We start from the raw sequence: 24,129 nt of genomic DNA on the forward strand, positions 1-24,129 counted from the left end.
CAAAATCACATTAGTTTAATCATTTTTTAGACACGTGGAATGCTGTGAAAAGCTCAAAATAACTTTAAAATGCTATGTGTGAAGGGAGAGAGAAATGTGAGTGAGGGGATTAGAGGAAAAGAACATCATGTAGGAAGAGAGTAATGGGTTCCAAAGGGGCGCAGGAGGGTGGGTAGAGTGAGTGAAGGAATTTGAAGCGGGAATCAAGGAACCAGATCTGGTGCTGTGGGGGTGAGAGTGGCAATCAGAGATGGAAATTGTATTCCTAGTCCTTAAATCAGTGGTTCCCAAACTGTGCGCTGAGGCACCCTGTTGCACCACAGCGAACTCTCAGGGGTGCCGTGGCGCATCGCTGTCTACATCCTCCTCCTGCAGGTCCAGCATGTGCCACTTCCTACTTCTTCCCCCGCCACTGGTGTAGTTCTTGCAGCTTACATTTTCGTACCGTCTGTGATTCACACAGGCACTGTGGGGACTTCCCTCTGCCACATCCGGCCCTCGCAACAGGAAGTTGCATCAGTGAGGGCCAGATGTGGCAAACTGGGAAGGCCCCAGAGTGCCTGTGTGAATCACAGACAGCCCGAAAATGTAAGCTGCAAGCATTGCGGCAGGAGAAGAAGAAGGCAGCAATCCTGGACCTGCAGGAAGGAAGGTAGCAGTGTGCTGGTGTGAGAGGAGGAGGTTGCAGGGAAAGGGAGACCCATGTAACCGAGGGGGTTGCTGTGGAGACCCGTGTGGCTGGGGAAGGGGGGTGCTGCAGAGAACCATGTGGCCGGGGAGCGCCGTGAACCAAAAAAGTTTTGGAATCTCTGCTTTAAATCCTCTATCTTTGTCTATCATGCTTGAGATCCCTTCTACATTTCTTTCATCTAAGATGCTGTCTGTCCATCATTTCCCTTCTATTCTGCTTTTACCGTGCGATTGAAAGCGGATCACAGAACAAAGAGGTAGAATTGCATTAAAATCAATAATCTATTCTTAATAAAAATATCCATGTAAGTCATTTTTATGAAATATAACATTAAGAAGGGAACAAATAAGTTTTAAGACCTTTCGAACAGAACTTTAAGGAGTAGCTAAGCGAACTGTTGTAGGTAGACTATTCCATATTTTTATGCCTTGGAAGGCAAAAGAATGTTCCCAAATATACTTCCACTCATTTCCCTTGGCAGCATCAATCACTAATATCCCTTTCCCCTAAAAAGGACTACATTCTTGATTTAAAAAAAAAAAAGCCACAAAATTGGTGAAGAATTTGCAAAGTGTTGCCACACTCTTCAAAAATCTGCCACATTTAACCAGGGGCTGTGTGAGTATGAAGATATATTATTTAAGATGTCAAATATTCGTTCATTTTCATTTGTTAATATTTTTATTTAAGGTTATGTGGGCTGATACTTACAAAGTTGGCTGCGCTGCACGTCGGTGTAAAGGAATTGAAGGTTATGAAGGTGGAAGTGGGGTAATTTTTCTTTGCCACTATGGACCTAAGTAAGTATAAATACATAGATGTATACTTTTTTTTAATGGAAATGGTATTCTAAATTTCTAAATAATGGAGTGAAGGGATTAGGTAGGATTAAAACAGATATGATTTAGGTCTGGAGAGGGAAGGGAGACAAAAGTGAAGGTCTCATAGGTGTCATGATTCCATGATGTTGCCAGGTCGGACCTGCTCCAGAGCTCAGAAATGTCTGGAAGACTTTCTGAGCATGTGCCAACATATGGCCACCTAGAGGTAACTGCCACCTTGGTTAGGTTGTTCCCTAACTAAATGTAAGGAAGATGGTAGCATAGCTTAACCGTGGGGGCAGGTGGGAGGGTATGTGTGACTGGCTTATCCTGTTGTCTACAGAGAACTCCTGTTCTCAGTGAATATACAGGAACAACCCTCTCAAGCTTGTTGACATATCCTTTTAACCTGTGCAGAGCTCTCTGTCCTTCCTGCCTTGGGTAACGTCAGTTCTCTACATGATCAGCCTTTCTCTTTTTCTTCTGCGCTGCTGTTTAAACACATCTCCCCACATGATTTGGAGGATTAATTAGTTAGAAAACAATGCTTTTGACCTTCACATCTTTTACCAGGTTGCAGAAAATTATGTTGCCGACCGAAGGGCCTCTTAATTTTGCCAGAAAGCTTTTCTGCACCCAAAATGCTCCTATCCCCAAGGGCTCTATCAGAGTACACAACAGGCGTCTCCACACCTTCTCATTCTGGTTCCCCAATGGGGGTTAGACAGACTAAAGATAAGCGTGGCAGTCAAGAGCGGTACCATAAGACCAAATGGACAGCAGAATCTGCCCTATTAGAGCCATCTCCTGCCACATAAAAAGTCGCAGCCTCTGTGGCACCTGCCTCCACTTCCTCCGCTGAGGTAATTGAGGACTTGTATGATTGGATATAAAAACCTTGGAGCCCCCATCGTAGAGCATTGTGTCACTTTTAATCACTCTTTCTCTGATTTACATTTTTTAGTGTTTGAGTTAATAAAATCATCTTGGTGTGGGGGGAATATTGATATGATGTTGTTGCAGAAGATCAATAACCAACTGTACATAAGTAATGCCATACTGGGAAAAGACCAGCATCCTGTCCACGACAGCGGCCAATCCAGGCCAAGGGCACCTGGCAAGCTTCCCAAATGTACAAACAATTCCAGGAATACATGTTATTCCTGGAATTGTGGATTTTTCCCAAGTCCATTTAGTAGTGGTTTATGGACTTGTCCTTTAGGAAACCGTCCAACCCCTTTTTAAACTCTGCTAAGCTAACCGCCTTCACCACTTTCTCCGGCAACGAATTCCAGAGTTTAATTATACGTTGGGTGAAGAAAACTTTTCTCCTATTTGTTTTAAATTTACTACACTGTAGTTTAATCGCATGCCCCCTAGTCCTAGTATTTTTGGAAAGCGTGAACAGACGCTTCACATCCACCTGTTCCACTCCACTCATTATTTTATATACCTCTATCATGTCTCCCCTCAGCCGTCTCTTCTCCAAGCTGAATAGCCCTAGCCTTCTTAATCTTTCTTCATAGGGAAGTCGTCCCATCCCCGCTATCAAAGAAGAGCACCTCAATTTTGAGTGTGACACAGTGGCACCAGCAACACTAAATAATGATACAGACCTCCGGGGACAAGCAGGCTTATCATTCTCACAAGTGGGTGACACCGACCTGCGTCCCATCCCCGCTATCAAAGAAGAGCACCTCAATTTTGAGTGTGACACAGTGGCACCAGCAACACTAAATAATGATACAGACCTCCGGGGACAAGCAGGCTTATCATTCTCACAAGTAGGTGACACCGACCTGCGTCTCCTGGTCCGGAATTTACCCAAGCCTAATGAGAGCTTTGTGGAGCATGAGACACACTCCATTGTGTGTACACGAGTGCCTTCCTTTTTTTTTTTTTTTTTTATTATTTTTATTCACACAACACAAGCTGTATTTGCATAGTACATGCGATAAACCAAATGTACACTCCGAAAACAACAGAACAAGTTATAACAGCCAAATCCATGACAATCTTTGTACTTTTGTAACAGCCTGTCGCGAGTGCCTTCCTACCGCGAAAACGCGGTCTCAGTTCTTTTTGTACCGCACTGAGGAGAGAGCATGTTTTTTTTTTTACCGTCTCCTCACATTACTTGGTCCTAGGGAGTTTTTTTGTGCCTTTTGGCTATTTTTTCATTTTTTTTTCTATCCTTAATTGTGTTCCTGTCGTGGATCCTCCATCCTTCTATTTTTCCTTTAAGTTTTTGTGATTTTGCCCAGGCTTAAGTTTCCTTTATTTTCTATCATCATCAAGCCGCTTTTAGGCCTTGGTAAACCTCTATAAAGTATGTATCCCACTTAAATTTTTCCACCTTTCTAGCAGCCTGTAGAATTTGTTCTTTAATTTTGAAGCTGGTGAAGCATTCCACTATATCTTTTTTTTTTTTTTTTAATTTTTATTTATTGATTTTAATTATAGTACAAACAAATCAAGTTTGTAAGGCAATACAGAGAGTTATTGAGGAAAAAAAAAAATATATATATATATATTCCATTTAAACATACATGTCAAACTTATTTATCTTATCTCTCTTCCTTAGACCACCATAAGATAAGGGGGGAGAGACCAAACAAATTTAAGGAGAATTATTACTCTAAAAGAGAGAAGAAAAAAAAAAAAACTTAGCACAAATTGGCATAGTCCTGATCTTACTTTCTCTTGATTCTTACTTGCTGATATCAATCGTTCTTCCTGTTCAGCTAGATGGATTTTTAGCGTCCAGAAAAACCTTTAGCTGGGATGGCTCAAAAAAGACGTATTTAATGCCAGACATACGAATTATACATTTGCATGGATATGCCAAGGTAAATATTGCACCCAGCGCTTTCACTTCATCTCTCAATGCAAGAAATTGCTTTCGCCTCTGCTGCGGTATCTTAGTAACGTCAGGGTAGACCCATATTTTCTGCCCACAAAACAGGGCTGACGAATGTTTAAAGTACATTTTCATAATCATATTCAAATCCTGTTCAAAAACCATAGATATTATAAGGGTCCCTCTTGAAGTTATTTCTATCATTGAGTCTTCCAGTAGTGCTGTTAAGTTCTGAATATCTATTGCAGGGGGTTGAAGTACTTCTCCTTGCTTTTGCACTTTAGGTAAATAATAAACCTTATTACAAGGTGGAATATCCGCTGGGGAAAACTTCAAAATCTCCTGCAAATATTTTTTGAAAAAGTCTCGGGGAGTCAAAGCTGGTGAAATAGGAAAATTCAACATTCTAAGCGTGAGGCGTCGGTTGTGATTTTCTATCTGCTCTATCTTACGAGCAGTGAAAACTTTATCCTTCACAAGAGAATCAACAGTTAACTTAACCATTTTTATTTCTTCTTTTACTGTGGCAAATTGGGTAGCAGATTCTCTTTTAACTTCCTCATAGGATTCTGACATTAAAGTCAACTTACTTGCAATCGTGGAAACTTCTCTTGTAGATTTAGCCACCTCAATAGTCAGTCTCTGAAGCGCCATCCAAATAGCTTCCATTGTCACCTCCTGGGGCATTTCCAGCTCCAGTGTATTCTCAACTGCTGTTCCAGGGGAGAAACCGCCAGATAGGGACAAGTCATCGACCACTTCGGTTCCCGCTTGATCCACTATATCTTTAGGTTTGTTAGGTCTGGGTGCCCCCAGGACTCTGTGATCTCTGTCTAATTGAACAGTGGATCCTTCCACTCCAAGGAGAGACCCTGCAATAGACTGCACAACTTGCTCACAATTCAAGTACTCAGGAGTCTCTGGCACCCTGAAAAACCTTAATTTCTATTTTCCATATCTTCAAGCTTGTCCATTATCGATATATTAGTGGTTTTGAATTCACAAAGCTGCGCCTTCGCTGCAGCTAACACTTCCGTGTGCTCCTCTTCTTTCCGTTCTGCACCCTCAGCTCCACAATCTTCGTGCGTAGGCCCAAACCGAGCTTGATTAACTCCTCTCACACCGCTTTGACATCTGTTTTTATCTCCTGAAGCTAGGCATGGATTTCATGTAAGGGCTCTTCTGCTAATTCTGCCGATACTTCTCCCAGTGCAAACAAGTCCGGGGACTGAGAGCCCAGAGGCTGAGATGCCTCCTGCGCCATCTTTAGAAGCTCCAATTCCGACCACATGGCAGTGGGCCCCGTTACCCCTGGGTATGCAAAGCATGATAAATCCACCGCTCCATTTGTAGCAATCATACCCAAGCGTGGTCGATGTTGAATAACTGCTACTGGAACTTAAGACTGTTGACTTGGAGTTGGTAAGAGCTAAATTGTAGCTAATTTGGGGAAATTACGCCTGGAGCCTTTCTCTTAGGCTGCCATTCCCTGTGATTACGTCACTTCCTCCCTTTTCACCCCTTTTTCCGTTCCCATTTGTGTTCCCTAAAGCACTGTTCTCCTTTTTTCCCCCTTATTTCCTCCTTCCTTTACCCTCTTTCCTCCCCCACCTCTTTTTTTCCTAGTCTTTTGTGTTCTGTCCCCATTATGTTCATTAGTAGGTGGAATATTTGTGTGGCAATCGATTGCATTTTTTTTGTATATTTATATATGTATAAATACACCTTTAGGGGCATATTTGGTATTGTTTCTTTCCCCATCTGTTTGCCTTTTGGCTCTTTTGTTTTTCTTGTGTTTTAGTATCATTTATTTATATTTAAAACAGTATTCTTTTTAATTTTTCAGTGCAGTACACCGCACATAGCAGTCACTATGTTTTTGTTCCCCACCATTTCATTACCCCCTCTTTTCAGTACAGCTCCATTTTTTAAGATGGCTCCGGTTTTTGACATATTTTTTGTCTGTGTTCCAGTTGCAATAACTAAGATACATCCTTTTTCTCTTTTATCATATACTAGTAAAAAAAGGCCTGTTTCTGGCTGAAATGAAACGGGCGCTAGCAAGGTTTTGCGCGGAGTGTGTATGTTTGAGAGAGTGTCTGTGAGAGTGACTGTGTGAGAGTGAGAATGTGCAAGTGTGTGACAGAGAGTGGGTGTGAGTGTGTCTGTGAGAGAGCATGTGTGTATGTGAGAATGAGTGTGTGCGAGTGCGTATGTGAGACAGTGAGTATCCTTCCCTGTCCCCCCTGTCAGGACTGGGGGGACTGTGGACAATCGTGAAGGCAGCCCCTACCAAAATAATGAAAGCAAGACCATTTGTATAATAATCACTGCATTCCAGAGAACAAAATGGAGCAAGTTCCCACATGCTATCTTTTGCTTTCTGTATTCAGTAGCTGACAGGCTTGCTAGACTTACCTAAGTGGCTGCAGCTGCAATACACTGAAAAGAAAGCAAGGAAAGCTATGAGATGTAGATACGGCTGTCCCCTTGGCCTCTGACGCTCCTCCCTTCTTCTATTTTACTTCCCTCTGATAGGTCCGTCATTCGGTGTGACGCTCCTCCCTTTTCCTGTTTCAGTTCCCTTTGATAGGTCAGAGCGGTGCAGCTGTGACACTCCTCCCTTCTCTGATAGGTCAGGGCGGGGCAGAGATGTAGTGTGCTTAAAAATGGTTACAGAGCTTCGAACATACGAACTGTTGAAGCCTCAGAGTGTGCTTTAGAACGTTGAGGGTGCTTTTTATGTGCAGATGGGCGTGCCTACGGCCCAGATGGCTGAGACTGAGGGTGAGTAGTCCGAATAGCCTAGCCTACCAGGAGGACAGGAGTTCAGGACAGATGGAGTGAGCTTCAGAACGTCTGAGGGGGGATTTTATTTATATAGATTAATAATGTTTTGATCCAGGTTTCCACTGTTCAGTGTACATAGGGGTCGCCATTGGAAAGCACACGATTTCCATTTGGCAGATTATGCCCAAGCTGAGCTGACTCTTGAGGGTCATGTCAAGGCTCACAATGTCATGTAGCCCACTTGAGATCAGCCTCTATTGAAGAGATTTGCAAGGCTGCAATGTAGTCTTCAGTCCACAAATTCATATCCCACTATTGCCTTTCGCAAGATACCCAACGCGACAATCGGTTTGGACAGACAGTTCTGTGGAACTTATTTGGGGTCTAGAATCCAACTCCACCCTCATAGGATGTTTTAAGAAGAGTGACCAAAATGATAAAGGGGATGGAACTCCTCTTGTATGAGGAAAGGCTAAAGAGGTTAGGGCTCTTCAGCTTGGAAAAGAGATGGATGAGGGGAGATATGATTGAGGTCTACAAAATTCTGAGTGGTGTAGAAAGAGTAGAAGTAAATCGATTTTCTACTCATTCCCAAAGTACAAAGACTAGGGTACACTCAAGGAAGTTACATGGAAATACTTTTAGAACATATAGGAGGAAATATTGTTTCACTCAATGAATAGTTAAGCTATGGAACTCTTTGCCAGAGGATGTGGTAATGGTGGTTAGTGTATCTGGGTTTCAAAAAGGTTTGACAAATTCCTGGAGGAAAAGTCCATAGTCTGCTATTGAGGCAGACATGGAAAGCAAATGCTTGCCCTGCGATTTGTAGTATGGAGTGTTGCCATGATTTGGGTTTCTGCCAGGTACGTGTGATCTGGCTTGGCCACTGTTTGGAAAGCAGAATACTGGGCTAGATGGACCACTGGTCTGACCCAGTATGGCTATTCTTATGTTCTTATGGTACTTTGTACTTGTAGAGATTTTCAAATGACAATATGTGCATACATTCTCTTTGAAAATTAGTGCAAAATACCCATGGACTTTGTTCCATTGCTAACAGTTTGAAAATCACACCTGTTTTAGAAAACGAGACACCCTGTCATAGAACAGTGCTCTAATTATTTATGTATGTATTGTACCCTGCAGAGGAAATATTCCAGGAAAAAGACCTTATTTAAAAGGGGAAGCTTGCAGTAAATGCCCAGATGAAGAATGTGTGGAAAACTTGTGCAGTAAGTCTAAAATTACATTTGCTACCGTGTTTGTGTATAATAACTCATAGTAATGTTCATGATGCATTGTACATAGTATAAGGGAGGATATGTGGTTATATACCAGCCAGTGTTCAGCCTCAGTGATGTTTTTTTTTTTTTTATGTTATCCACCATAGTTGCAATAAATGTGGAAATTCAACGTCAGTATCAGGATAGCAATGTTAGTCCACTATCCAGCTAGCTAACTGTGTAAGCTTGAGACAGCCTTTTTGCTGGAGAGTTATCTATTTAGCAGACTGAATATCACTGGATAACTTCTGGCTATGCCTTCTTACTGCCCTGCACTCTTTGGATAGTGCTAAGGCAGACTGATACTGTTCAGCAACACTATCTGGACAGTGCCACTGAATATTGGTGGATAGCCACAAATTTCTGGACAACTGCAGAAGTTATCCAGATATCTCCCTCTGAACAGCAGGCCCACAGTTTCCAAAAACGTGCAAATTTCAGCTGCATTGAAATAGTAGGTCTTAGGCCTTTTGACATTTGCAAATGAAGTATGAAATTGGATAAGTTGAATAGATTACAACTGTGCAGTGTTTACTTTTTTTAAATTAAAATATTCAAATTAAACTGTCATTTACAAATATTTCCATTTGAGTGATATAAGATCAATAATTACAAAAGTATTTCCTTAGTGTCATCAACTGATCAGTCCTGAAACTCTGGGTGATACCTGTCTACCAGCAGGTGGAGATAGAGAAATACTGTTTGAAGCAGCTGCACACATTCCTATAAGGCAGAGCTTAATCTGTTTCTCTCTATCTCCAGCAGGTGGTAGAAAGTGCTCTGTGCAGCTTCTGGTCTCTTCTGTGGATGCTTGTTTTTTCTAGTTCAGTTGAACTTGGGGGGAAAGGCTTGGCTTCTGCCTTTTCTAGGGGGCATACCCAATGACACCAAATCCTCTCCCCACCTGCTGCTTAACTTAAAAAAAAAAAAAAAAGAGCGTCTGCCTCAAATTTCTGTGGAGAAAATATTTCTGGCATTTGCTGATTCCTTCTGTGGAAGCATGTCTCTCACAGAGAAGCATTTAGACCAAGCTTATTTTTTCCTCTGCCATGCTCAGTGTAGATGTGAGTACAGTTACTGGTCTTTTGATCCTTTTGCTGGTTCTGTCTTTTCTTTCATTTTTGGCTCTCCTCCCAGTTTGGCAGCCGTGGCTTCTCTCATTTAAGCCTATGGCAGCTGAGGCAGTGAAATGCTGCTTCTGTTGCAGAGCATGGAGTGCAGTGTCAGGGCAGTGCTTATCTTGTTTGCTCCCTTCTCAAAGAATATCAAAACAGATTGTCATGTAGGAGGGGGAGTCTTTGTGGTTCCAGTTTCCTCAGAGAGCATGGGAACAGAATCCCATTCATCTATCCTTTCACAGCAGGGAGAGTTCTTCTCCTTCCCAATCTCAGAGCATTAGCTCTTATGGCCTGGAGACTTACAGGACCACCACACAAGATTTCTCTTCTGCAATTTAGAATATTCTTAAAGCTGCCCCCAGTCCTTCAACCAAAAAATCATAATCCCTGAAATGGAAAAGATTCTCAGTATGGTGTGTATCATATTTGTCTCCACCTACCCATACAACCACCAGCTCTTTCATGGATGCTCAGTTTGTTTTACAGTTACTTTTACTTCTGTTTTAATACTGTGCAAAAAAAAAGTTCAAAATTCCTCACCTGGAAGAATCTATTTCTTATCACCATCATGTCAGCACGTAAGATTGGATAGATTCAAGCCCTAGTGCATTACTCTCCATACGCAAAATTTCTTCTACAAAAGTAGTTCTATGCACTCCCCCTAAATTTCTGCCCAAGGTAGTCTCGTCTTTTCATCTCAATGAAGACATCATTCTTTCTATATTTTTCCAAAGCCACATTCACAGCAGACAGAAGCAGCTTTGCATAATCTTGATTGCAGAAGAGCTCTCTTGTAGTGTCCTCACGGATAATTGATTGTATATCTTTTTGCTACCAAGAAGCACAATTTGATCTTCCTCCTAGAATCGGAGTACATGCTTTGTGTGTCATAGCCACTTCTACAGCACATTTGCGGGGCATCCACTATTGGACATTTGTCAAGCTTGTCACATGGTCCACATCACATACTTTCACCAGACACTACTGTATTGAAGCTACAACCAAAATATATTTGCTTAAAGTGTGGCTTCCTCCAACCCTTTTTTTCTTTTCATCACGAGGTTATCAATAGAAATCAAACAAAATAAAACATGGAAAAGAAAATAAGCTGATACCTTTTTTATTGGACATAACTTAATACATTTCTTGATTAGCTTTCGAAGGTTGCCCTTCTTCCTCAGATCGGAGATTTCTATTGATAACCTTAAGAGTGGACTAACACGGCTACCACACTCCTCTACATCACGAGGTTGCAACAGCTACTTCATTTCATTTTCAACAACCCTCAGCTTGGGACAGGGAGAAACGTAGTTGCTTACCTATAACAGTTGTTCTCCTTAGATATCAGAATAATGCAGACACACCTTCCCGTTCACCTTTCCCTAAAAAAGAAAGCACACACGAGGAAGCAATAAGTACAGACCATCCTATAGAATACTATTGAGACATTTTATTAATTATCCTCCATGCCAGTTATTTATTGAACTGACAATATAACTGATAGAAACATGGGAAAATGAAGGCAGATAAAGACCATATGGCCTATTCATTATGCCATCCATGACATCTACTATCCTTTCCTCTCCCTGTGAGATCCTATGTACTTGTCCCAAGCTTTCTTGGTTTCAGATACAGTCTTTGTCTCTACCACCTCCACCAGTCTTACACATTCACCACCCTATCCATGAAGTATTTCCTTAGGTTATTCCTGAGTATGTCCCTTTTCACCTTCATTCTATATGCCCTCATTCCAAAGCTTCCTCTCAATTGAAAGAGACTTGCCTCCTGTGTGTTTATATCTCGATGCCAAGGCCTTGAAGAACATTGGAACCAATGTGTTCTGAACCAGTGTCAATTTCCAGTCCCTTGGGAGGAGGGGAAGCCGCCTCAGGGCACTGGGGATCCCTGGTACCTCAATGCCCCTGGCTCAGCATGCTGAGACTCAAACATCTCCAAGAGAGTACTTCTGTGAGTCAGATTCAGACTGCTCCTCAGTGTCTGAGGAGGAAGCAAAGGTTCTTTTAGAGGAGAAGTCCTTTTGGTCTTTCCTTATATTCTTCCCCTCCACATAAAAGAAGAAAGTCTCCTCCAGAGGAGCTTTCATTATTTTTTTCTTTTTTGTAAGGTTCATGACTAAGTCTATCCCATTGGATTTGGACACTGAGGATGAGCCCAAGTCTGAGATAATTGAACATCCTTTAATTCAACAACCCCCAAAGGAGGCTGTGGTGGTGTCTTTGCACAGAATCCTGAAGTGTGTGAGATGAAGCACTTAGAGATGCCCACCCTCTTCTGTTCATCAGGTCAGTAAGAAGGTCATCTCTTTGCACAGAGTCCAAAAGGCTCCAGATTCAATAAGTTTTCTCACCATTCCATGGTGGTTGAGTCCACTTTTGAAAAGGCCAAGAGTTCCAAGACTTGCTCCTCTGTGCCTTCTTGGAGGTTTTGGGAAGAAATTCTATAGTTTCTTACCAGATCTTAATGAGCATTCACCTGAGGAACATTATGTGTAGTGTGGTAGAGTTCACAGACACTCTTCTCCAAGAGAAGGCTGAGGAGCTTCATCAACTAGTAGCCAAAGAGCAGGAGTGAGGAAACTACATGGTCGGCAATACAGTGTCCAGAGCCTCTGCCATGGGGATTGGGATGCACAGACTTGCCTGGATGCATGTCTCAGACTTTGGACCAGCAGTTCAGGAGAAGTTGGCTGATGTTTCTTTTCGGAGAGAGAATATTTTTGTTGACAAGCTGGAGGAGACCACTGACCTCATGAAAAAATCATTCTGAAACCATCAAGTAATTTTCCCAGCCTACTACTAGCTTGGCCTCCACATCCAGGAGGTACTTTGCCAGAGGCTAACAGAGGACCTACTACATTGGGAGGGGGAGGATACCTACTTCTTTGAATCTTCTCAGAAAAATCGGAGATCTTGCTCCTGCCCAAGGCAACAGAGGACCCAGAAGTCCCAGTCAGCTCCACAGACAAAACAAGGGGTGAGCTTTTTACTGGTTTCAGGAGAGTATAGCCGCAAGTCCAGTAACTGTTCTGGATGACCTGGTTGGTAGGTAGGTGGCTGAATTTTTTCCAAAAAAGGTGACCACTGGGTTCTCAAAATAATTCGGTTATATGCTTAAGTTGGAAAGGTTTCCCCCAGACTGCCCACCAAGAGCATCAAAATTCAGTTCTCAGTATTGGAAACTGCTTACAAAGGAATTCCCTTTTACAGACCAATGCAGTCGAACCTGTTCCACCAGGGGAAAATGGGAAGGGGTTTTACTCTAGGTACTTCTGATCACCAAAAAAGATGCTCCCCATCCTAGCCCTAAGAGCCCTGAACATGTACTTGGCAAGACAAAAAAGTTCAGGATGGTTTCCTTGGGTACCTTAATGCCCATGATTGAGAAGGGAGATTGGCTGTGCTCTCTGGACTTCAAGGATGCCTATATCCACATTTAGATACATCCCAACCGCAGGAAGTATCAGATTCTGACTAGAATCACCACTACCAGTATTGCATGCTATTCGGCCTCACATCAGCACCTCTGCGCAGTTTGAGGAGTGCATGTGTTTTCCTAACTGTGGTCAAGAGCACATCAGAGGAAGGTGCAAGAGAATCGGTTTGCAAAACCATTCGGGTTTTGCAGGTGCTTGGGTTTATCATAAATTATCCCCAGGTCCCAACTGTGCCCATCCCAGAAATTGGAGTTCATTGGAGTCCTGCTAGACACAAGCAAGAACATTCTTCTCACAGCAAAGAATAGAAGCTCTCAACTCAGTAGTTCAGGAAGTGGGGAGTTTATAAAGATGGGCTCCACAGCCAAGGTTATTGGTCTGCTCAGGAGAAACATCACCAAATAAATATCTTAGAATGCTCTAAAGGCTTTCAGAGATTGCCTAGCAAACCAAATTATTCTGATCCAAACATAATCAAGTTGCAATGTACTTTAACAGGTAGGGAGGCACAGGGTCGTACCTTCCATGTCAGGAAGCAGTAAGGATGCGGAGATGGGCCATTTCATCCATGATGGGGCTCTGGGCCACTTACTTGGTGGGAAGACACAATTATCCAGCAGACAGACTGAGTTGAGTCATTCTGCCTCATGTATGATCTCTAAACATGAGTGTTACCCACAAGATCTTGTGAGAGTGGGGTACCCCCTCAATAAACCTTTTTGCCACTTATTTTAACAAGAAGGTCCCTCCAAGGGTCACAATTGGAGCAAGGGTCTTCTGTAACGTATCCTCAAGGCAACAAAAAAAAAAAAACTCTCCAAAACAATTGTTCAATAAGTGGTGAAAAAAAGCCATCGAGGCAAATAATAGTGTCTCAGTAATGAATATTTCACAAATTGTAAATTGGTCTTCCATTCAGTGATACAACATAATTGTCCTCTACAGCTAGCCAATAACACAACTGTGGCAAAAAAAAAAAAAGCTCAAAACGTAACAGTTCACTTAACTTAAATAATTCACATAGAGGAGCAGTCTGCAAAATCCATAGGAGGCTCAACAAGGGCCCTCTGTTTTGCCGAAGCTGCCTCAGAGTCAGAACTCTTCAACCATCGAGGTCGATGATTGAAGAGTTCTGACTCCTGAGGCAGCATTGGCAAAACAGGGAGCCCTTGTTGAAACAGACTGAACTAGGCCTGTATGCTGGATTAATCCTGCTGTCTACAGAAAGCATCTGTTATGAGGATGAAGCAAGTTTGCCTCTTTTTTATTCTTATTGTAATCTGTCTTGGAAAAATGAATAAAAAATACAATGAATATTAAATGTGTTGACTTTTTTTCTGCTGTCTCCCTAGGAAATGAAGATCGTGCTAAAGAAATAGGTGTGTTACGCTGGCATATTATTTGAATTCTTGAATTTAATACTGGTGAAATTAACTAACAGAAGATTTTCTGGTTTGATTTTTGTTTTTACAGCTGGAGAAGAATGGCTTCCATTTTCAAGTTCAGCATTTTCATTTCACCTATATTGTACTACTTCTGCTGTCTTTGGACAATTGTTAGCCATCGAGTTTTGGAACTGATTAGTTTTAAGTGTGAATACTATCAGAATATATTTAAATTTAGCAGTAATGTTATAGTTTGCTCTAAAACATTTCAGTCTTAGAAATTCTAGCACTTTACATTTTTTGTTTATTTCTACACATTCATGTCTGGAAATCCTTCCCTCTTGTACATTTTGGGGGTAACATTTTAAAGTACTTTATGCATGTAAAGCGTGTTTTACACACAGAACAAGTAGGTACTTATAAAATTGTGCATGAGGATATACATGTCAAGGACATGCACTGACAAGATCGTATGTACATGTATATACAAACAAACATGTGGACAAACTGGGGTAATGGAGCCACACGTCCATGAGATGTCCTGTAGCACAACCCCATTCCAGATTCTGTTTTCTCTGAAAAGCTCAGAAGAATCCCATGGGTCCTGCTGAGAATAAGAGTTTCTGCACTACCAACAATCCCACCTCCGTCTCAGGTTCTCATAGCCACACATTCCCTCCAGGTGTGTTTTTTGTCAGCTTTCCACAAAAAAACAAACAAACAAAAAAATATATATATAACAGTAGAGTAAGTCAACACCAAAGCCCCAGCAGTTTGTCATCAGGGACCTGCAGATTTGAGGACATTAATATGGACCCAATCGCTGCCCTCCTGTGGGACCCAAACTGCCTACCCACTGGAGCTGCTGATGCAGTAAACAGAGCCACTGACCCGCCGGTCTCCTCTGAAGCAATGCAGGTGTCACCTTCAAAACGGAGCACAGAAGATAAACTGCACAGTGCAAGACATGGGCAAAACTCAGTGTAAGAGAGAGAGAGAGAGATTCACCTACGCCTTATACATCTCAGCACTTGGGCCCCCTCTTAGCCGACAGGGTTCCCAGCCTGGCCAAGGGACCCCTCAAGTACCTCTCGGAGTTCTCCAGAGCTTAACCCACAGTGAAACAACAGTCTCTTTAAAGCAAAAGAAAAAGTCCCAGAAAATTAAGGAGACAGTGGTGCCTGCTTCCACGAAAAACATGTCAGCCATGCATCAGTTTCCAGAGCTTCACTATTTGGTTCCTGAAGTTGTTGCCCTTCTCCTGTGATGAGTCCTCAGGTGGATACTCTAGGGAGATCATACTGGATATCTATAAAACAGTGACTTTGGCTATTACACTTCGCCAGACATTACTGTTTGGACGCATCTTGCCATACGAATAACTTCTTTGGACGATTCATACTGAAATGCATAATCATTGTTGCCTAATGTTCTCCACTCACCTTATCTTCACAGGTTGCTTGATACTGGACTATATACCTACCCTGAGCTCTGGAATCACCTAGATCTGTTGCCCCATTACTGTAGCTTGTCCATGGAGAAAGCAGAATTGCTCACCTGTAATGTGGATTCTCTATGAACATCAGAAGAACGCAGCCACAATCCCACCCTCCCTCTCCACTGCTGATCCTCAACCAGTGGTAGGAACTGAGAGATAGCTGAGTCCGTTGATAGTGTGGAAATTTTCATTCCTGCTCAGAGGGGCCCACGACGGTCTTCTGAGCTTTTATGAGAACAGGGCAACAATGGATGACATCACGCAAAACTGAGGCTCTATTCCCCTGCAGGCCATGGAGAATCCCCATTACAGGTGTGAGGGAATTTCATAATAGAGCACATATGTGAACTGTAAGAAAAAAAAAAGTCTCCCATAAAGTCTGGAGTGATTTAGAGGGTTTTAGGATATTTAAGTCTTCGCTTGCTTTAAAATATAAGAGATACTAGTAAAAAAAGGCCCGTTTCCGAAACAGATGAAACGGGCGTTAGCAAGGTAATCCCCCCTCCCTCCCTCTTGAGTTCCAGAGCCCCCCCCCCCCCTTGGTGCATCACCCAAGCCCCCCCCCCCCCCCCCCCCGGGCACATAAACCCCCTCGCCACCCGCAGCCTCCAATACTAACACTGTCCAGCTGCTGCTGCTTCTCCTGTTGAGCAGCAGCGGCCTGGACAAAAAAAAAAGCAAAAAAACATTTCAAACCTGAAACAGTGCTCCGTAGACAGCCAGCTGGCATTGGCTGTCGTCTCTGCAGCTGTTCCTCCTCTCCCCCGTGACGTCGCTGCGCTCCTCCGGGGTCTTCCTCCAGGGGCAGTGACGTGCAGGGGAGAGGAGGAGCGGCTGCAGAGACGACAGCCAATGCCAGCTGGCTGTCTACGGAGCACTGTTTCAGGTTTGAAATGTTTTTTTGCTTTTTTCTTTTTGTGCAGGCCGCTGCTGCTCAGCAGGAGAAGCAGCAGCGGCTGGACAGTGTTAGTATTGGCGGCTGCGGGTGGCGAGGGGGTTGGTGGGGGGGGGGGTATGGGCTTGGGTGATGCACTGAGGGGAGGGGCTTGGGTGATGCGCCAAGGGGGGGGTGGGAGCTTGGGTGTTGCGCCGAGGGGGGGCACTGAGAGCTGTTTCGTAGGCAGGGAGAGGAGTAGGGAAACTCGGGGTGTTGATGTTCGTCGGGTGGGGGGGTGGTTTAGTGATGCGGCGAGGGGGGGTGTCTATGTTGCCCCGCTCCCTGCCACTTGCTCCGAAGTGGCAGGGAGCGGCGCACTGACAGCTGATTCCCAGGCAGGAGGAGGAGTAGGTGGTACTCCCCTTGCCTTGGAATCAGCTGTCACTGACGTCTCTGATGTCAGTGCGTTCTAGCCTACCTAGCAGACCACCTCTGAGGGAGCCACGGTCCCAGGCAGGTTAGAACGTTGGAGGTGTGTATTATTATATAGGATATATTTTATAAGGGCAACATAGATTTTCAGAATTGTCCCTAATAGAGCACAAATTTTCTTGCCCAAATTTATACTTTGTCCCAATGTATAAATGTTTGTCTCTATACATGTATATGTATGCCTTACAAAATATGTGCATATATCACAGCTCTACCTTTAAATATATCCTTTGGAATGCCATATGCATGGTGCTCATAATTATGCACAATCTTGTCGGTGCACATATTCAGCCATGCAATGACAGCCTTTTTCTGTATGTAAAACGTAATTTACACTTGGAAAATGTCTTGTAAGTGCTGTGTACATCTTGTAGCACTATAAAAACAATTAGTAGTGGTAGAAATGATTACTAGTATTTTTCTGTCATTATAAATAAAGCCACTAAAAAGTTATACTTGTGGTGTGGATAAAAGACAAAATTCTAACAGAAAGCAAAAAAAATCCACTTATAGAAGAAGCAGCGAAACGCTGGCCACCGTCGGCTCAGAGCAGCTTATGCAGGACCACACAGCGGGGAGCAGCTTTTGATCGACGTTATCGCACAAAGATAAGTTGATTATTATATATGAGATAGCCGATCAGGCCGTTTGTAGTTCTTTGTAGCAATTGGTGCATTACAGATTGGTCAACATCAGCCATAATAAAGAAAAACAAAACACTACATTAGATTAATGTTCTCGACCACAGTTAAACAAACATTTTTAGAACTGTGGTTGCAGGGTTTTTTTTGCCTATGATGAAGAGAGGACTATTTGTCCGTTTAGCTCTATGAGACCGATTTATAGTCTCAGAGCTCTTTGAGGCTTTTTCCGTTAGTCATCTATAAGTGGATTTTTTTGCTTTCTGTTAGAATTATAAATAAAGCAGCATAGTGAAACTACTTAGGACTTGATTTAATATTTAACTCATTGGTGGAATACATTTTTAAGTAGGATGCCAAACTTGTGCAACAGGTTTGTACCAAAGTTACATCAATTGTGTAAAGGAAAGTTGTTGCATAATGTTCGCTTTGAAAATTACTCCACAGAAAGTGCATACACACATTTACACCTGCTTCTTGGTATGCATAAATTCCCAATTTAGCATGTGCCTAAGTCCAGAGCTTGCCCAGGTTGTGGTTTGCGCATTTAAATTTAACCACATATACTCTAGGCAAGTGTAGAAAAGGCCATTTCTGCACATAAAATGCTGTTTTACCAATGGAAATAACTTTTAAGATTACTCCCTGAATCTGTGTCTTTTTTATGGGCCATAGAAAACCAGGAATGTATCTATAACCAATATGCAAATAGCATATGTTTTTCTGAAGATAACCAGTTCGTATTCACATGTATATCTAATCTCACACTGATAACAGTGACTGGAACTTGTTTTCCAAAATGTTCTAGCAAAATTCTAGAGCTCTGCTGACAAGTTGTAAGTAGTATGTCTCAGTTCTTTACATATGTCCATGTATATGTGGAGGAGTAGCCTAGTGGTTAGTGCAGCGGACTCTGATCCTGGGGAACTGGGTTCAATTCCCACTGTAGCTCCTTGTGACTCTGGGCAAGTCACTTAACCCTCCATTGTCCCAGGTACAAATAAGTACCTGTATATAATATGTAAACCGCTTTGAATGTAGTTGGGAAAACCACAGAAAGGCAGTATATGTCCCATTCCCTTTCCCTTATCTTCCACAATAGTCCTCATTTAAGATTTTATCTTGCTATTCTATTCCTGTGTGTTTTTCTGTAGCATGTATTTATCTCCACTTCCTAAGGAATCCTTTAATATTTTTGTTCTTTTATGTTTTCTGTTTTTGTTTTTTAATTTATGTTCCAAAATTAGATCCATTTTTTGGCAGGCCTTTTAAATTCTGTCATCATCTATGACAAAAGTCATATCCTCGCCATTTTGTAATATTCATTTATTTATTTAGAGTTGCTCACACCTTTTCAGTAGTAGCTCAACATGAGTTACATTCAGGTACATTGGGTATTTCTCCTTTCCTGGAGGGCTCACAATCTAAATTTGTACCTGAGGCAATAGACGGGTTAAGTGACTTGCCCAAGGTCACAAAGAGCAGCAGTGGGATTTGAATCGGCCACCTCAGGATGTCAAGACTGGTGCTGTAACCACTAAGTTACTCCTGAACACAACTTCCAGAAATGGATGAGGATCATGATGTTGCCAGCTGTAATATCTGTTCATAAATCTAACCTAGATCCATTAGGATTTGCAAGGGAGACTGCTCCCTTTAGACTTTTAGATGCACTGTTCACTGAACCATGGGGAAATGTTTGCCTGATCTGGGCATGGGGGGCTGCAGAAGAGAGACATGCTGGACAATGGAGGGAAGGGGGAGTGAAGAATAGGGAGAGATTTTATACCTGAGGCAGAGTTGGAAGGGAAGGTGATATGCTGGAAAATGGAAGGGTAGGATGGTGAGATGCAGGATCATGGGATGAAGGAGAGAAAGGAAAGAGAAACATGCTGGATCATAGAGTGAAGAGAGGGGATGAGGAAGAAAGGGCACGGAGAGGTGCTGGACTTGGGGGGGGGGGGGGGGGAACGGACGGACAAGGAACCAGGATCTGCGGGGAATGAAAACTGAGAGAGGTACCAGGACCTGCAGTGAATAAAGAAAGATGGAGAGGTGCTGGTTCTGCAAAGGGGAGAGCACAGGAACGAGGGACGACAGGAACACTTGTTGGACTCCTGGGGCAGCAGAGGAAGGGAAAAGAGGGAGAGATGCTGGCCAAGAGGGGAGAGAGAGAGAGAGAGGCTGGCATGTGGGGGGGGGGGGAATAGAGACAGAGAGAGGGGAGACGCTCAACATGGCGAGAAGACAGGGGTTAAGCTGGCTCAGATACAGAAAGCGCTATAGAAATGATAAGTAGTAGTAGAAGATGGATAGTGGACATGGAGAGAAAAAAATATTAGCAGTTGGACAAGGAGACTCTGCCAAGACAGTTCAGAGAAGAAAGCAGAAACCAAAGACTAGGACCAACAGAAGAAAAATGAAATGACCAGACAACAAAGGTATAAAAAAAATAATTGTATTTTCTACTTATTGATTGGAAATGTCAGTTTTTGGAATGTGCATCTTCAGGAGTGGACTAGTTTTACATATGGCTTACTTTGCATGTAGTATTTACTATTTCCAGCTTTCTTTGGATTGCAAAACACATGGGAACACCATTGCGCCTCACAGCGAGTTATTTCATGGTACACAGTTGTGGTTGGTTGGTTGGTTTTTTTTTTGGGGGGGGGGGGCTGAAGTACTAAAGAGGTCTTCCCCTACTACCCACACAACGTTTTTTATTTTCATTTTTTACCTAAGCAGGCCTATTTGCAAGAGTTTGCTGGTTTTATTCTCGGGGCAATGTAGGCCCCAGAATCTGGCCTGGCAAGATGGCGCCTGTGATGACGACGCACGTGACGCCGCACGTGACGCCGCTCAGCTCGCGCGGGAGGTTCGAGGTTTGAGTGACTCGTTAACGGCTTCGTTGGTTGTTGTGGGGAGACAAAACTATGGCAGCGAAACGGTTCTTTTGTTTGCTGCTGCTGGTGACGGCTCTTCTTTTTCCTCTCTGCTCGTCTGCCAGAGCTTCTGTGCCGGACATTACAGACCCAGAGTTCGTGAAATTGTACGTTGACGAGCATAACAAGTACCGTTCGGCGGTCAATCCGCCGGCCAGTGATATGCTTTATATGGTGAGCTAAATAGTGGCTGCAGCTGCTTTTAGCAATAGAATCCTTTAAGCCAGTATGTTGAATCCCCCATTTTCATAGGGGGGGGGGGGGGGGGGGGAGGTAGGTAAAAAAAATGCAAAGCAGATCATATCTCATCATCACCTTCTTGGGCTACACAATTTTTTTGAATTTTCGCTTAATGCAATTTAAAAATAAATCTACACCCCCAAAAATGTTTTGTGTATAAAAATGTGTTCAGCCCGTGCCTGGTGCAACCATTATATCCTCAGGGAGAATATGTGCAGGGTTGCCAGGTGGAAAATTTTTTTCTAGCCCAATCCAGCCCAAAAACCAGCCCAAAACCCGCCCATACACAAACCCCGCCCCTGACACCCCCACCCCCGCGTCATCACCCCCGTCACCGGCCCCGCCTCCCCGTCACCGGCCCCGCCTCCCACATCATCGGCCCCGCCTCCTACGTCATCTGCCACGCCTCCCACGTCATCGGCCCGCCCAAAACGTCACTAACCCCGCCCAAAAAACGTCACTAACCCCGCCCCCCGCGGCCGAAAAAGGCAAAAAGCCGCCCAAAAAACCGCACAGAAACCCAAAAAGCCGCCCAAAAAACCGCAACCCGCCGCGGGCAAAAATTTCCCGCGGCGGGTCGCGGAAAACCGCCCACCTGGCAACACTGAATATGTGGTCATATCACGGAACCATCACTGCACATTCGATGTTCCACCTCCCTAATGTTTGTACATACATCCAGACCAGATGCAATAATGCAAAGGCCTAATCAAGACTGCTGTAGGGCAACTTTGATCTGTGTTGCTGATGCAGGAATTAGCACTATTGTTAGCAGAATCTGTGGTACTTCAGGAGTCAAACACCACACACCAGAATGAGAGAGAAGTCTTCTTTATTTTCCAGCAAAGTAGAACATCAGCGCTAGCTCTCTCCTTCTCTTCAGCTCTCTGTGTCTTGTCTCTCTCGTCTCGGCAGTGTTGCCAGGTGGAAAATTTGTTTCCCACCCAAACGAGCCCAAATCCAGCCCAAAACCCGCCCAAACTCAAACCCCGCCCCTGACACCCCCACCCCCGCGTCATCACCCCCGCCCCTGCCGTCATCAACCCCGCCGTCACCGGCCCCGCCTCCCCCATCACCGGCCCCGCCCAACACGTCACTAACCCCGCCCAAAACGTCACTAACCCCGCCCCCTGCGGCCGAAAAAACCGCCCGAAAAACCGCGGAAAAGAAAAAAAAGAAGCCCAAAAAACCGCGACCCGCCGCGGGCAAAAATTTCCTGCGGTGGGTCGCGGAAAACCGCCCAATTGGGCGGTAAAACCGCCCACCTGGCAACACTGCGTCTCGGCTCCTTCTCTCTCTCGTCTCTGGGTCCTGTCTCTAACGTAAGCTGCTTCTGTTCTCATTTATACATGGTTCTAAACCCCTCTAGCCCCCCTTTCTCACCAGATGGTAAGGAATAGATTGATTACCCTGTCTTGAACTAATTATCTCTACACATTTACTCAAAATATCAGTTACATAGGTTTCAGATATTTCCTAAACTGACCTACGACCTGGGGCCTCTCAAACTAGACAATGTGGCACCTATCTCCTGCATGTTATTATTAAATTCGCAGATTCCCAGTTAACTTCATACTAACTGGGCTCTGGCATTCATTAAGGGGCCAGTCCTACACTTAGCTATAATCCATCAAGGAAAAGAGTTGACTTTTCCTGACCTCTTTCACCTTTTAGCTTCATACACAGAACTAGCTAGGACTGTGGATAATTCAAACCAGATGATGACCTCTTAAACTGCAGACAAATCTCACTTGAAAGTCAGACATTGAATTAAAAAGATATTTTACATAGAGAAATAGAACTTATTAATTAAACAGAATAAAACATATTTTAAAATAAGCAGAAATCAGAATTCCTTATAAGACAGAATCTAAATTATCAAGAATCTCTAAACAGCATTTAGCCTAATCTTTTAAAACTGCCTGCTTGCTGATCCCCTCGAGACTGTCTAGTATGCCTTGCTTAGAATGGCATCCAGATGTGGTTTATTATTATGCCTATGAACTAGCCTTAACAATCCATCACTCAAAAAGGGACAAAGAAAGTTTTATTTCTCACTGACCTTTCTAACCTCTAGTCTAGCAAAAGCTAGACATTTGAGTAATTAAAACCAGATGGCATTCTACCACTTGCAGGCCTGAACCAAAGTTAAACAGAATTAGCAAATTAATATGATTTCTCTGTCCAGGCTGCCTCATTGCTAGGCTAGGTCTAAAGTACATAGGGTTACCAAATTGTGTGTCCTCTGAAAAAGGGGACACATGTCACACCCAGTGTTGCCAGGTACTCGGCCCCGAAACCCGCCCAAAAAGTTCATGCCCCTGCCGTCATCAACCTCGCCTCCGTCATCAACCCCGCCTCTTCTGTCATCAGCCCCTCCTCCTCCATCATCTGCCCCGCCCAAAACGTCACTAGCCTTGCCCAAAACATCACTAGCCCCGCCCCCAGCGGCCCAAAAAACCGCACAAAAACCACCGAAAAAAAAGAGCCCAAAAAAACGCGACCCGCAGCGGGCAAAAATTTCCCACAGCAGGTCGCGGAAAACTGCCCACCTGGCAACCACTCACACCTCGTCCACACCACACCCCCTGCCCCGTCCACACCACGTCTCTTTTGGATCCTCATCCCACCCCCTGTCACATATTCCCCGCCCCCCCATCACCTCCCCTCCCCCTTGTCACATATTCCTCTCCCCTTACTATCTACTGCCCTGGTGGTCTAGTGACCTCTTCGGGGCAGGAAATAGCCCCCTTTTTCCTGCCCTTGCCTGCATCCTTCTCAGTCTCTGCTGGGGATTCAAAATGGCCGCCGAGAGTTGACATGGCCTCGCGAGACTTCAACTCTTGGTGGCCATTTTGAATCCCCAGCCAAGACTGAGAAGGCAGCGCTCCGGGCAGGAAAGAGGGGGCTCTTTCCTGCCCCGAAGAGGTCACTAGACCACCAGGGCAGATAGTAAGGGGAGGGGAGACCCACGGCGCCGCCCGCCCGCACGTTTGTCCAGAAATCCGGACAAGCGTGCGGGCAAAACCCGCCG

The 24,129-nt window shown here is 43.9% G+C and overlaps 2 protein-coding genes across 3 annotated transcripts in view; both read left to right on the forward strand.

The window, feature by feature from the left end:
• LOC115477565 (GLIPR1-like protein 1) overlaps window positions 1–16,400 on the forward strand; it is a 34,144-nt gene extending 17,744 nt beyond the window's left edge. For both annotated transcript variants that reach the window (XM_030214520.1, XM_030214521.1), the window contains 4 exons: window positions 1,382–1,491; window positions 8,312–8,397; window positions 14,373–14,399; window positions 14,494–16,400. In XM_030214520.1, coding sequence (XP_030070380.1) covers window positions 1,382–1,491; window positions 8,312–8,397; window positions 14,373–14,399; window positions 14,494–14,600 — 330 coding nt within the window. In that variant the 3' untranslated portion in view covers window positions 14,601–16,400. The remainder of the gene's footprint in view (window positions 1–1,381; window positions 1,492–8,311; window positions 8,398–14,372; window positions 14,400–14,493) is intronic.
• Window positions 16,401–20,846: 4,446 nt separating this feature from the next.
• The window catches only part of LOC115477830 (GLIPR1-like protein 1), a 30,435-nt gene continuing 27,152 nt past the window's right edge, over window positions 20,847–24,129 (forward strand). Inside the window, exon 1 of the mRNA XM_030214922.1 lies at window positions 20,847–21,029. Within this exon, the coding sequence (XP_030070782.1) occupies window positions 20,847–21,029 (183 nt within the window). The remainder of the gene's footprint in view (window positions 21,030–24,129) is intronic.

Source organism: Microcaecilia unicolor, chromosome 9 (assembly GCF_901765095.1).
Source record: "Microcaecilia unicolor chromosome 9, aMicUni1.1, whole genome shotgun sequence".
Lineage (NCBI taxonomy): Eukaryota > Metazoa > Chordata > Amphibia > Gymnophiona > Siphonopidae > Microcaecilia > Microcaecilia unicolor.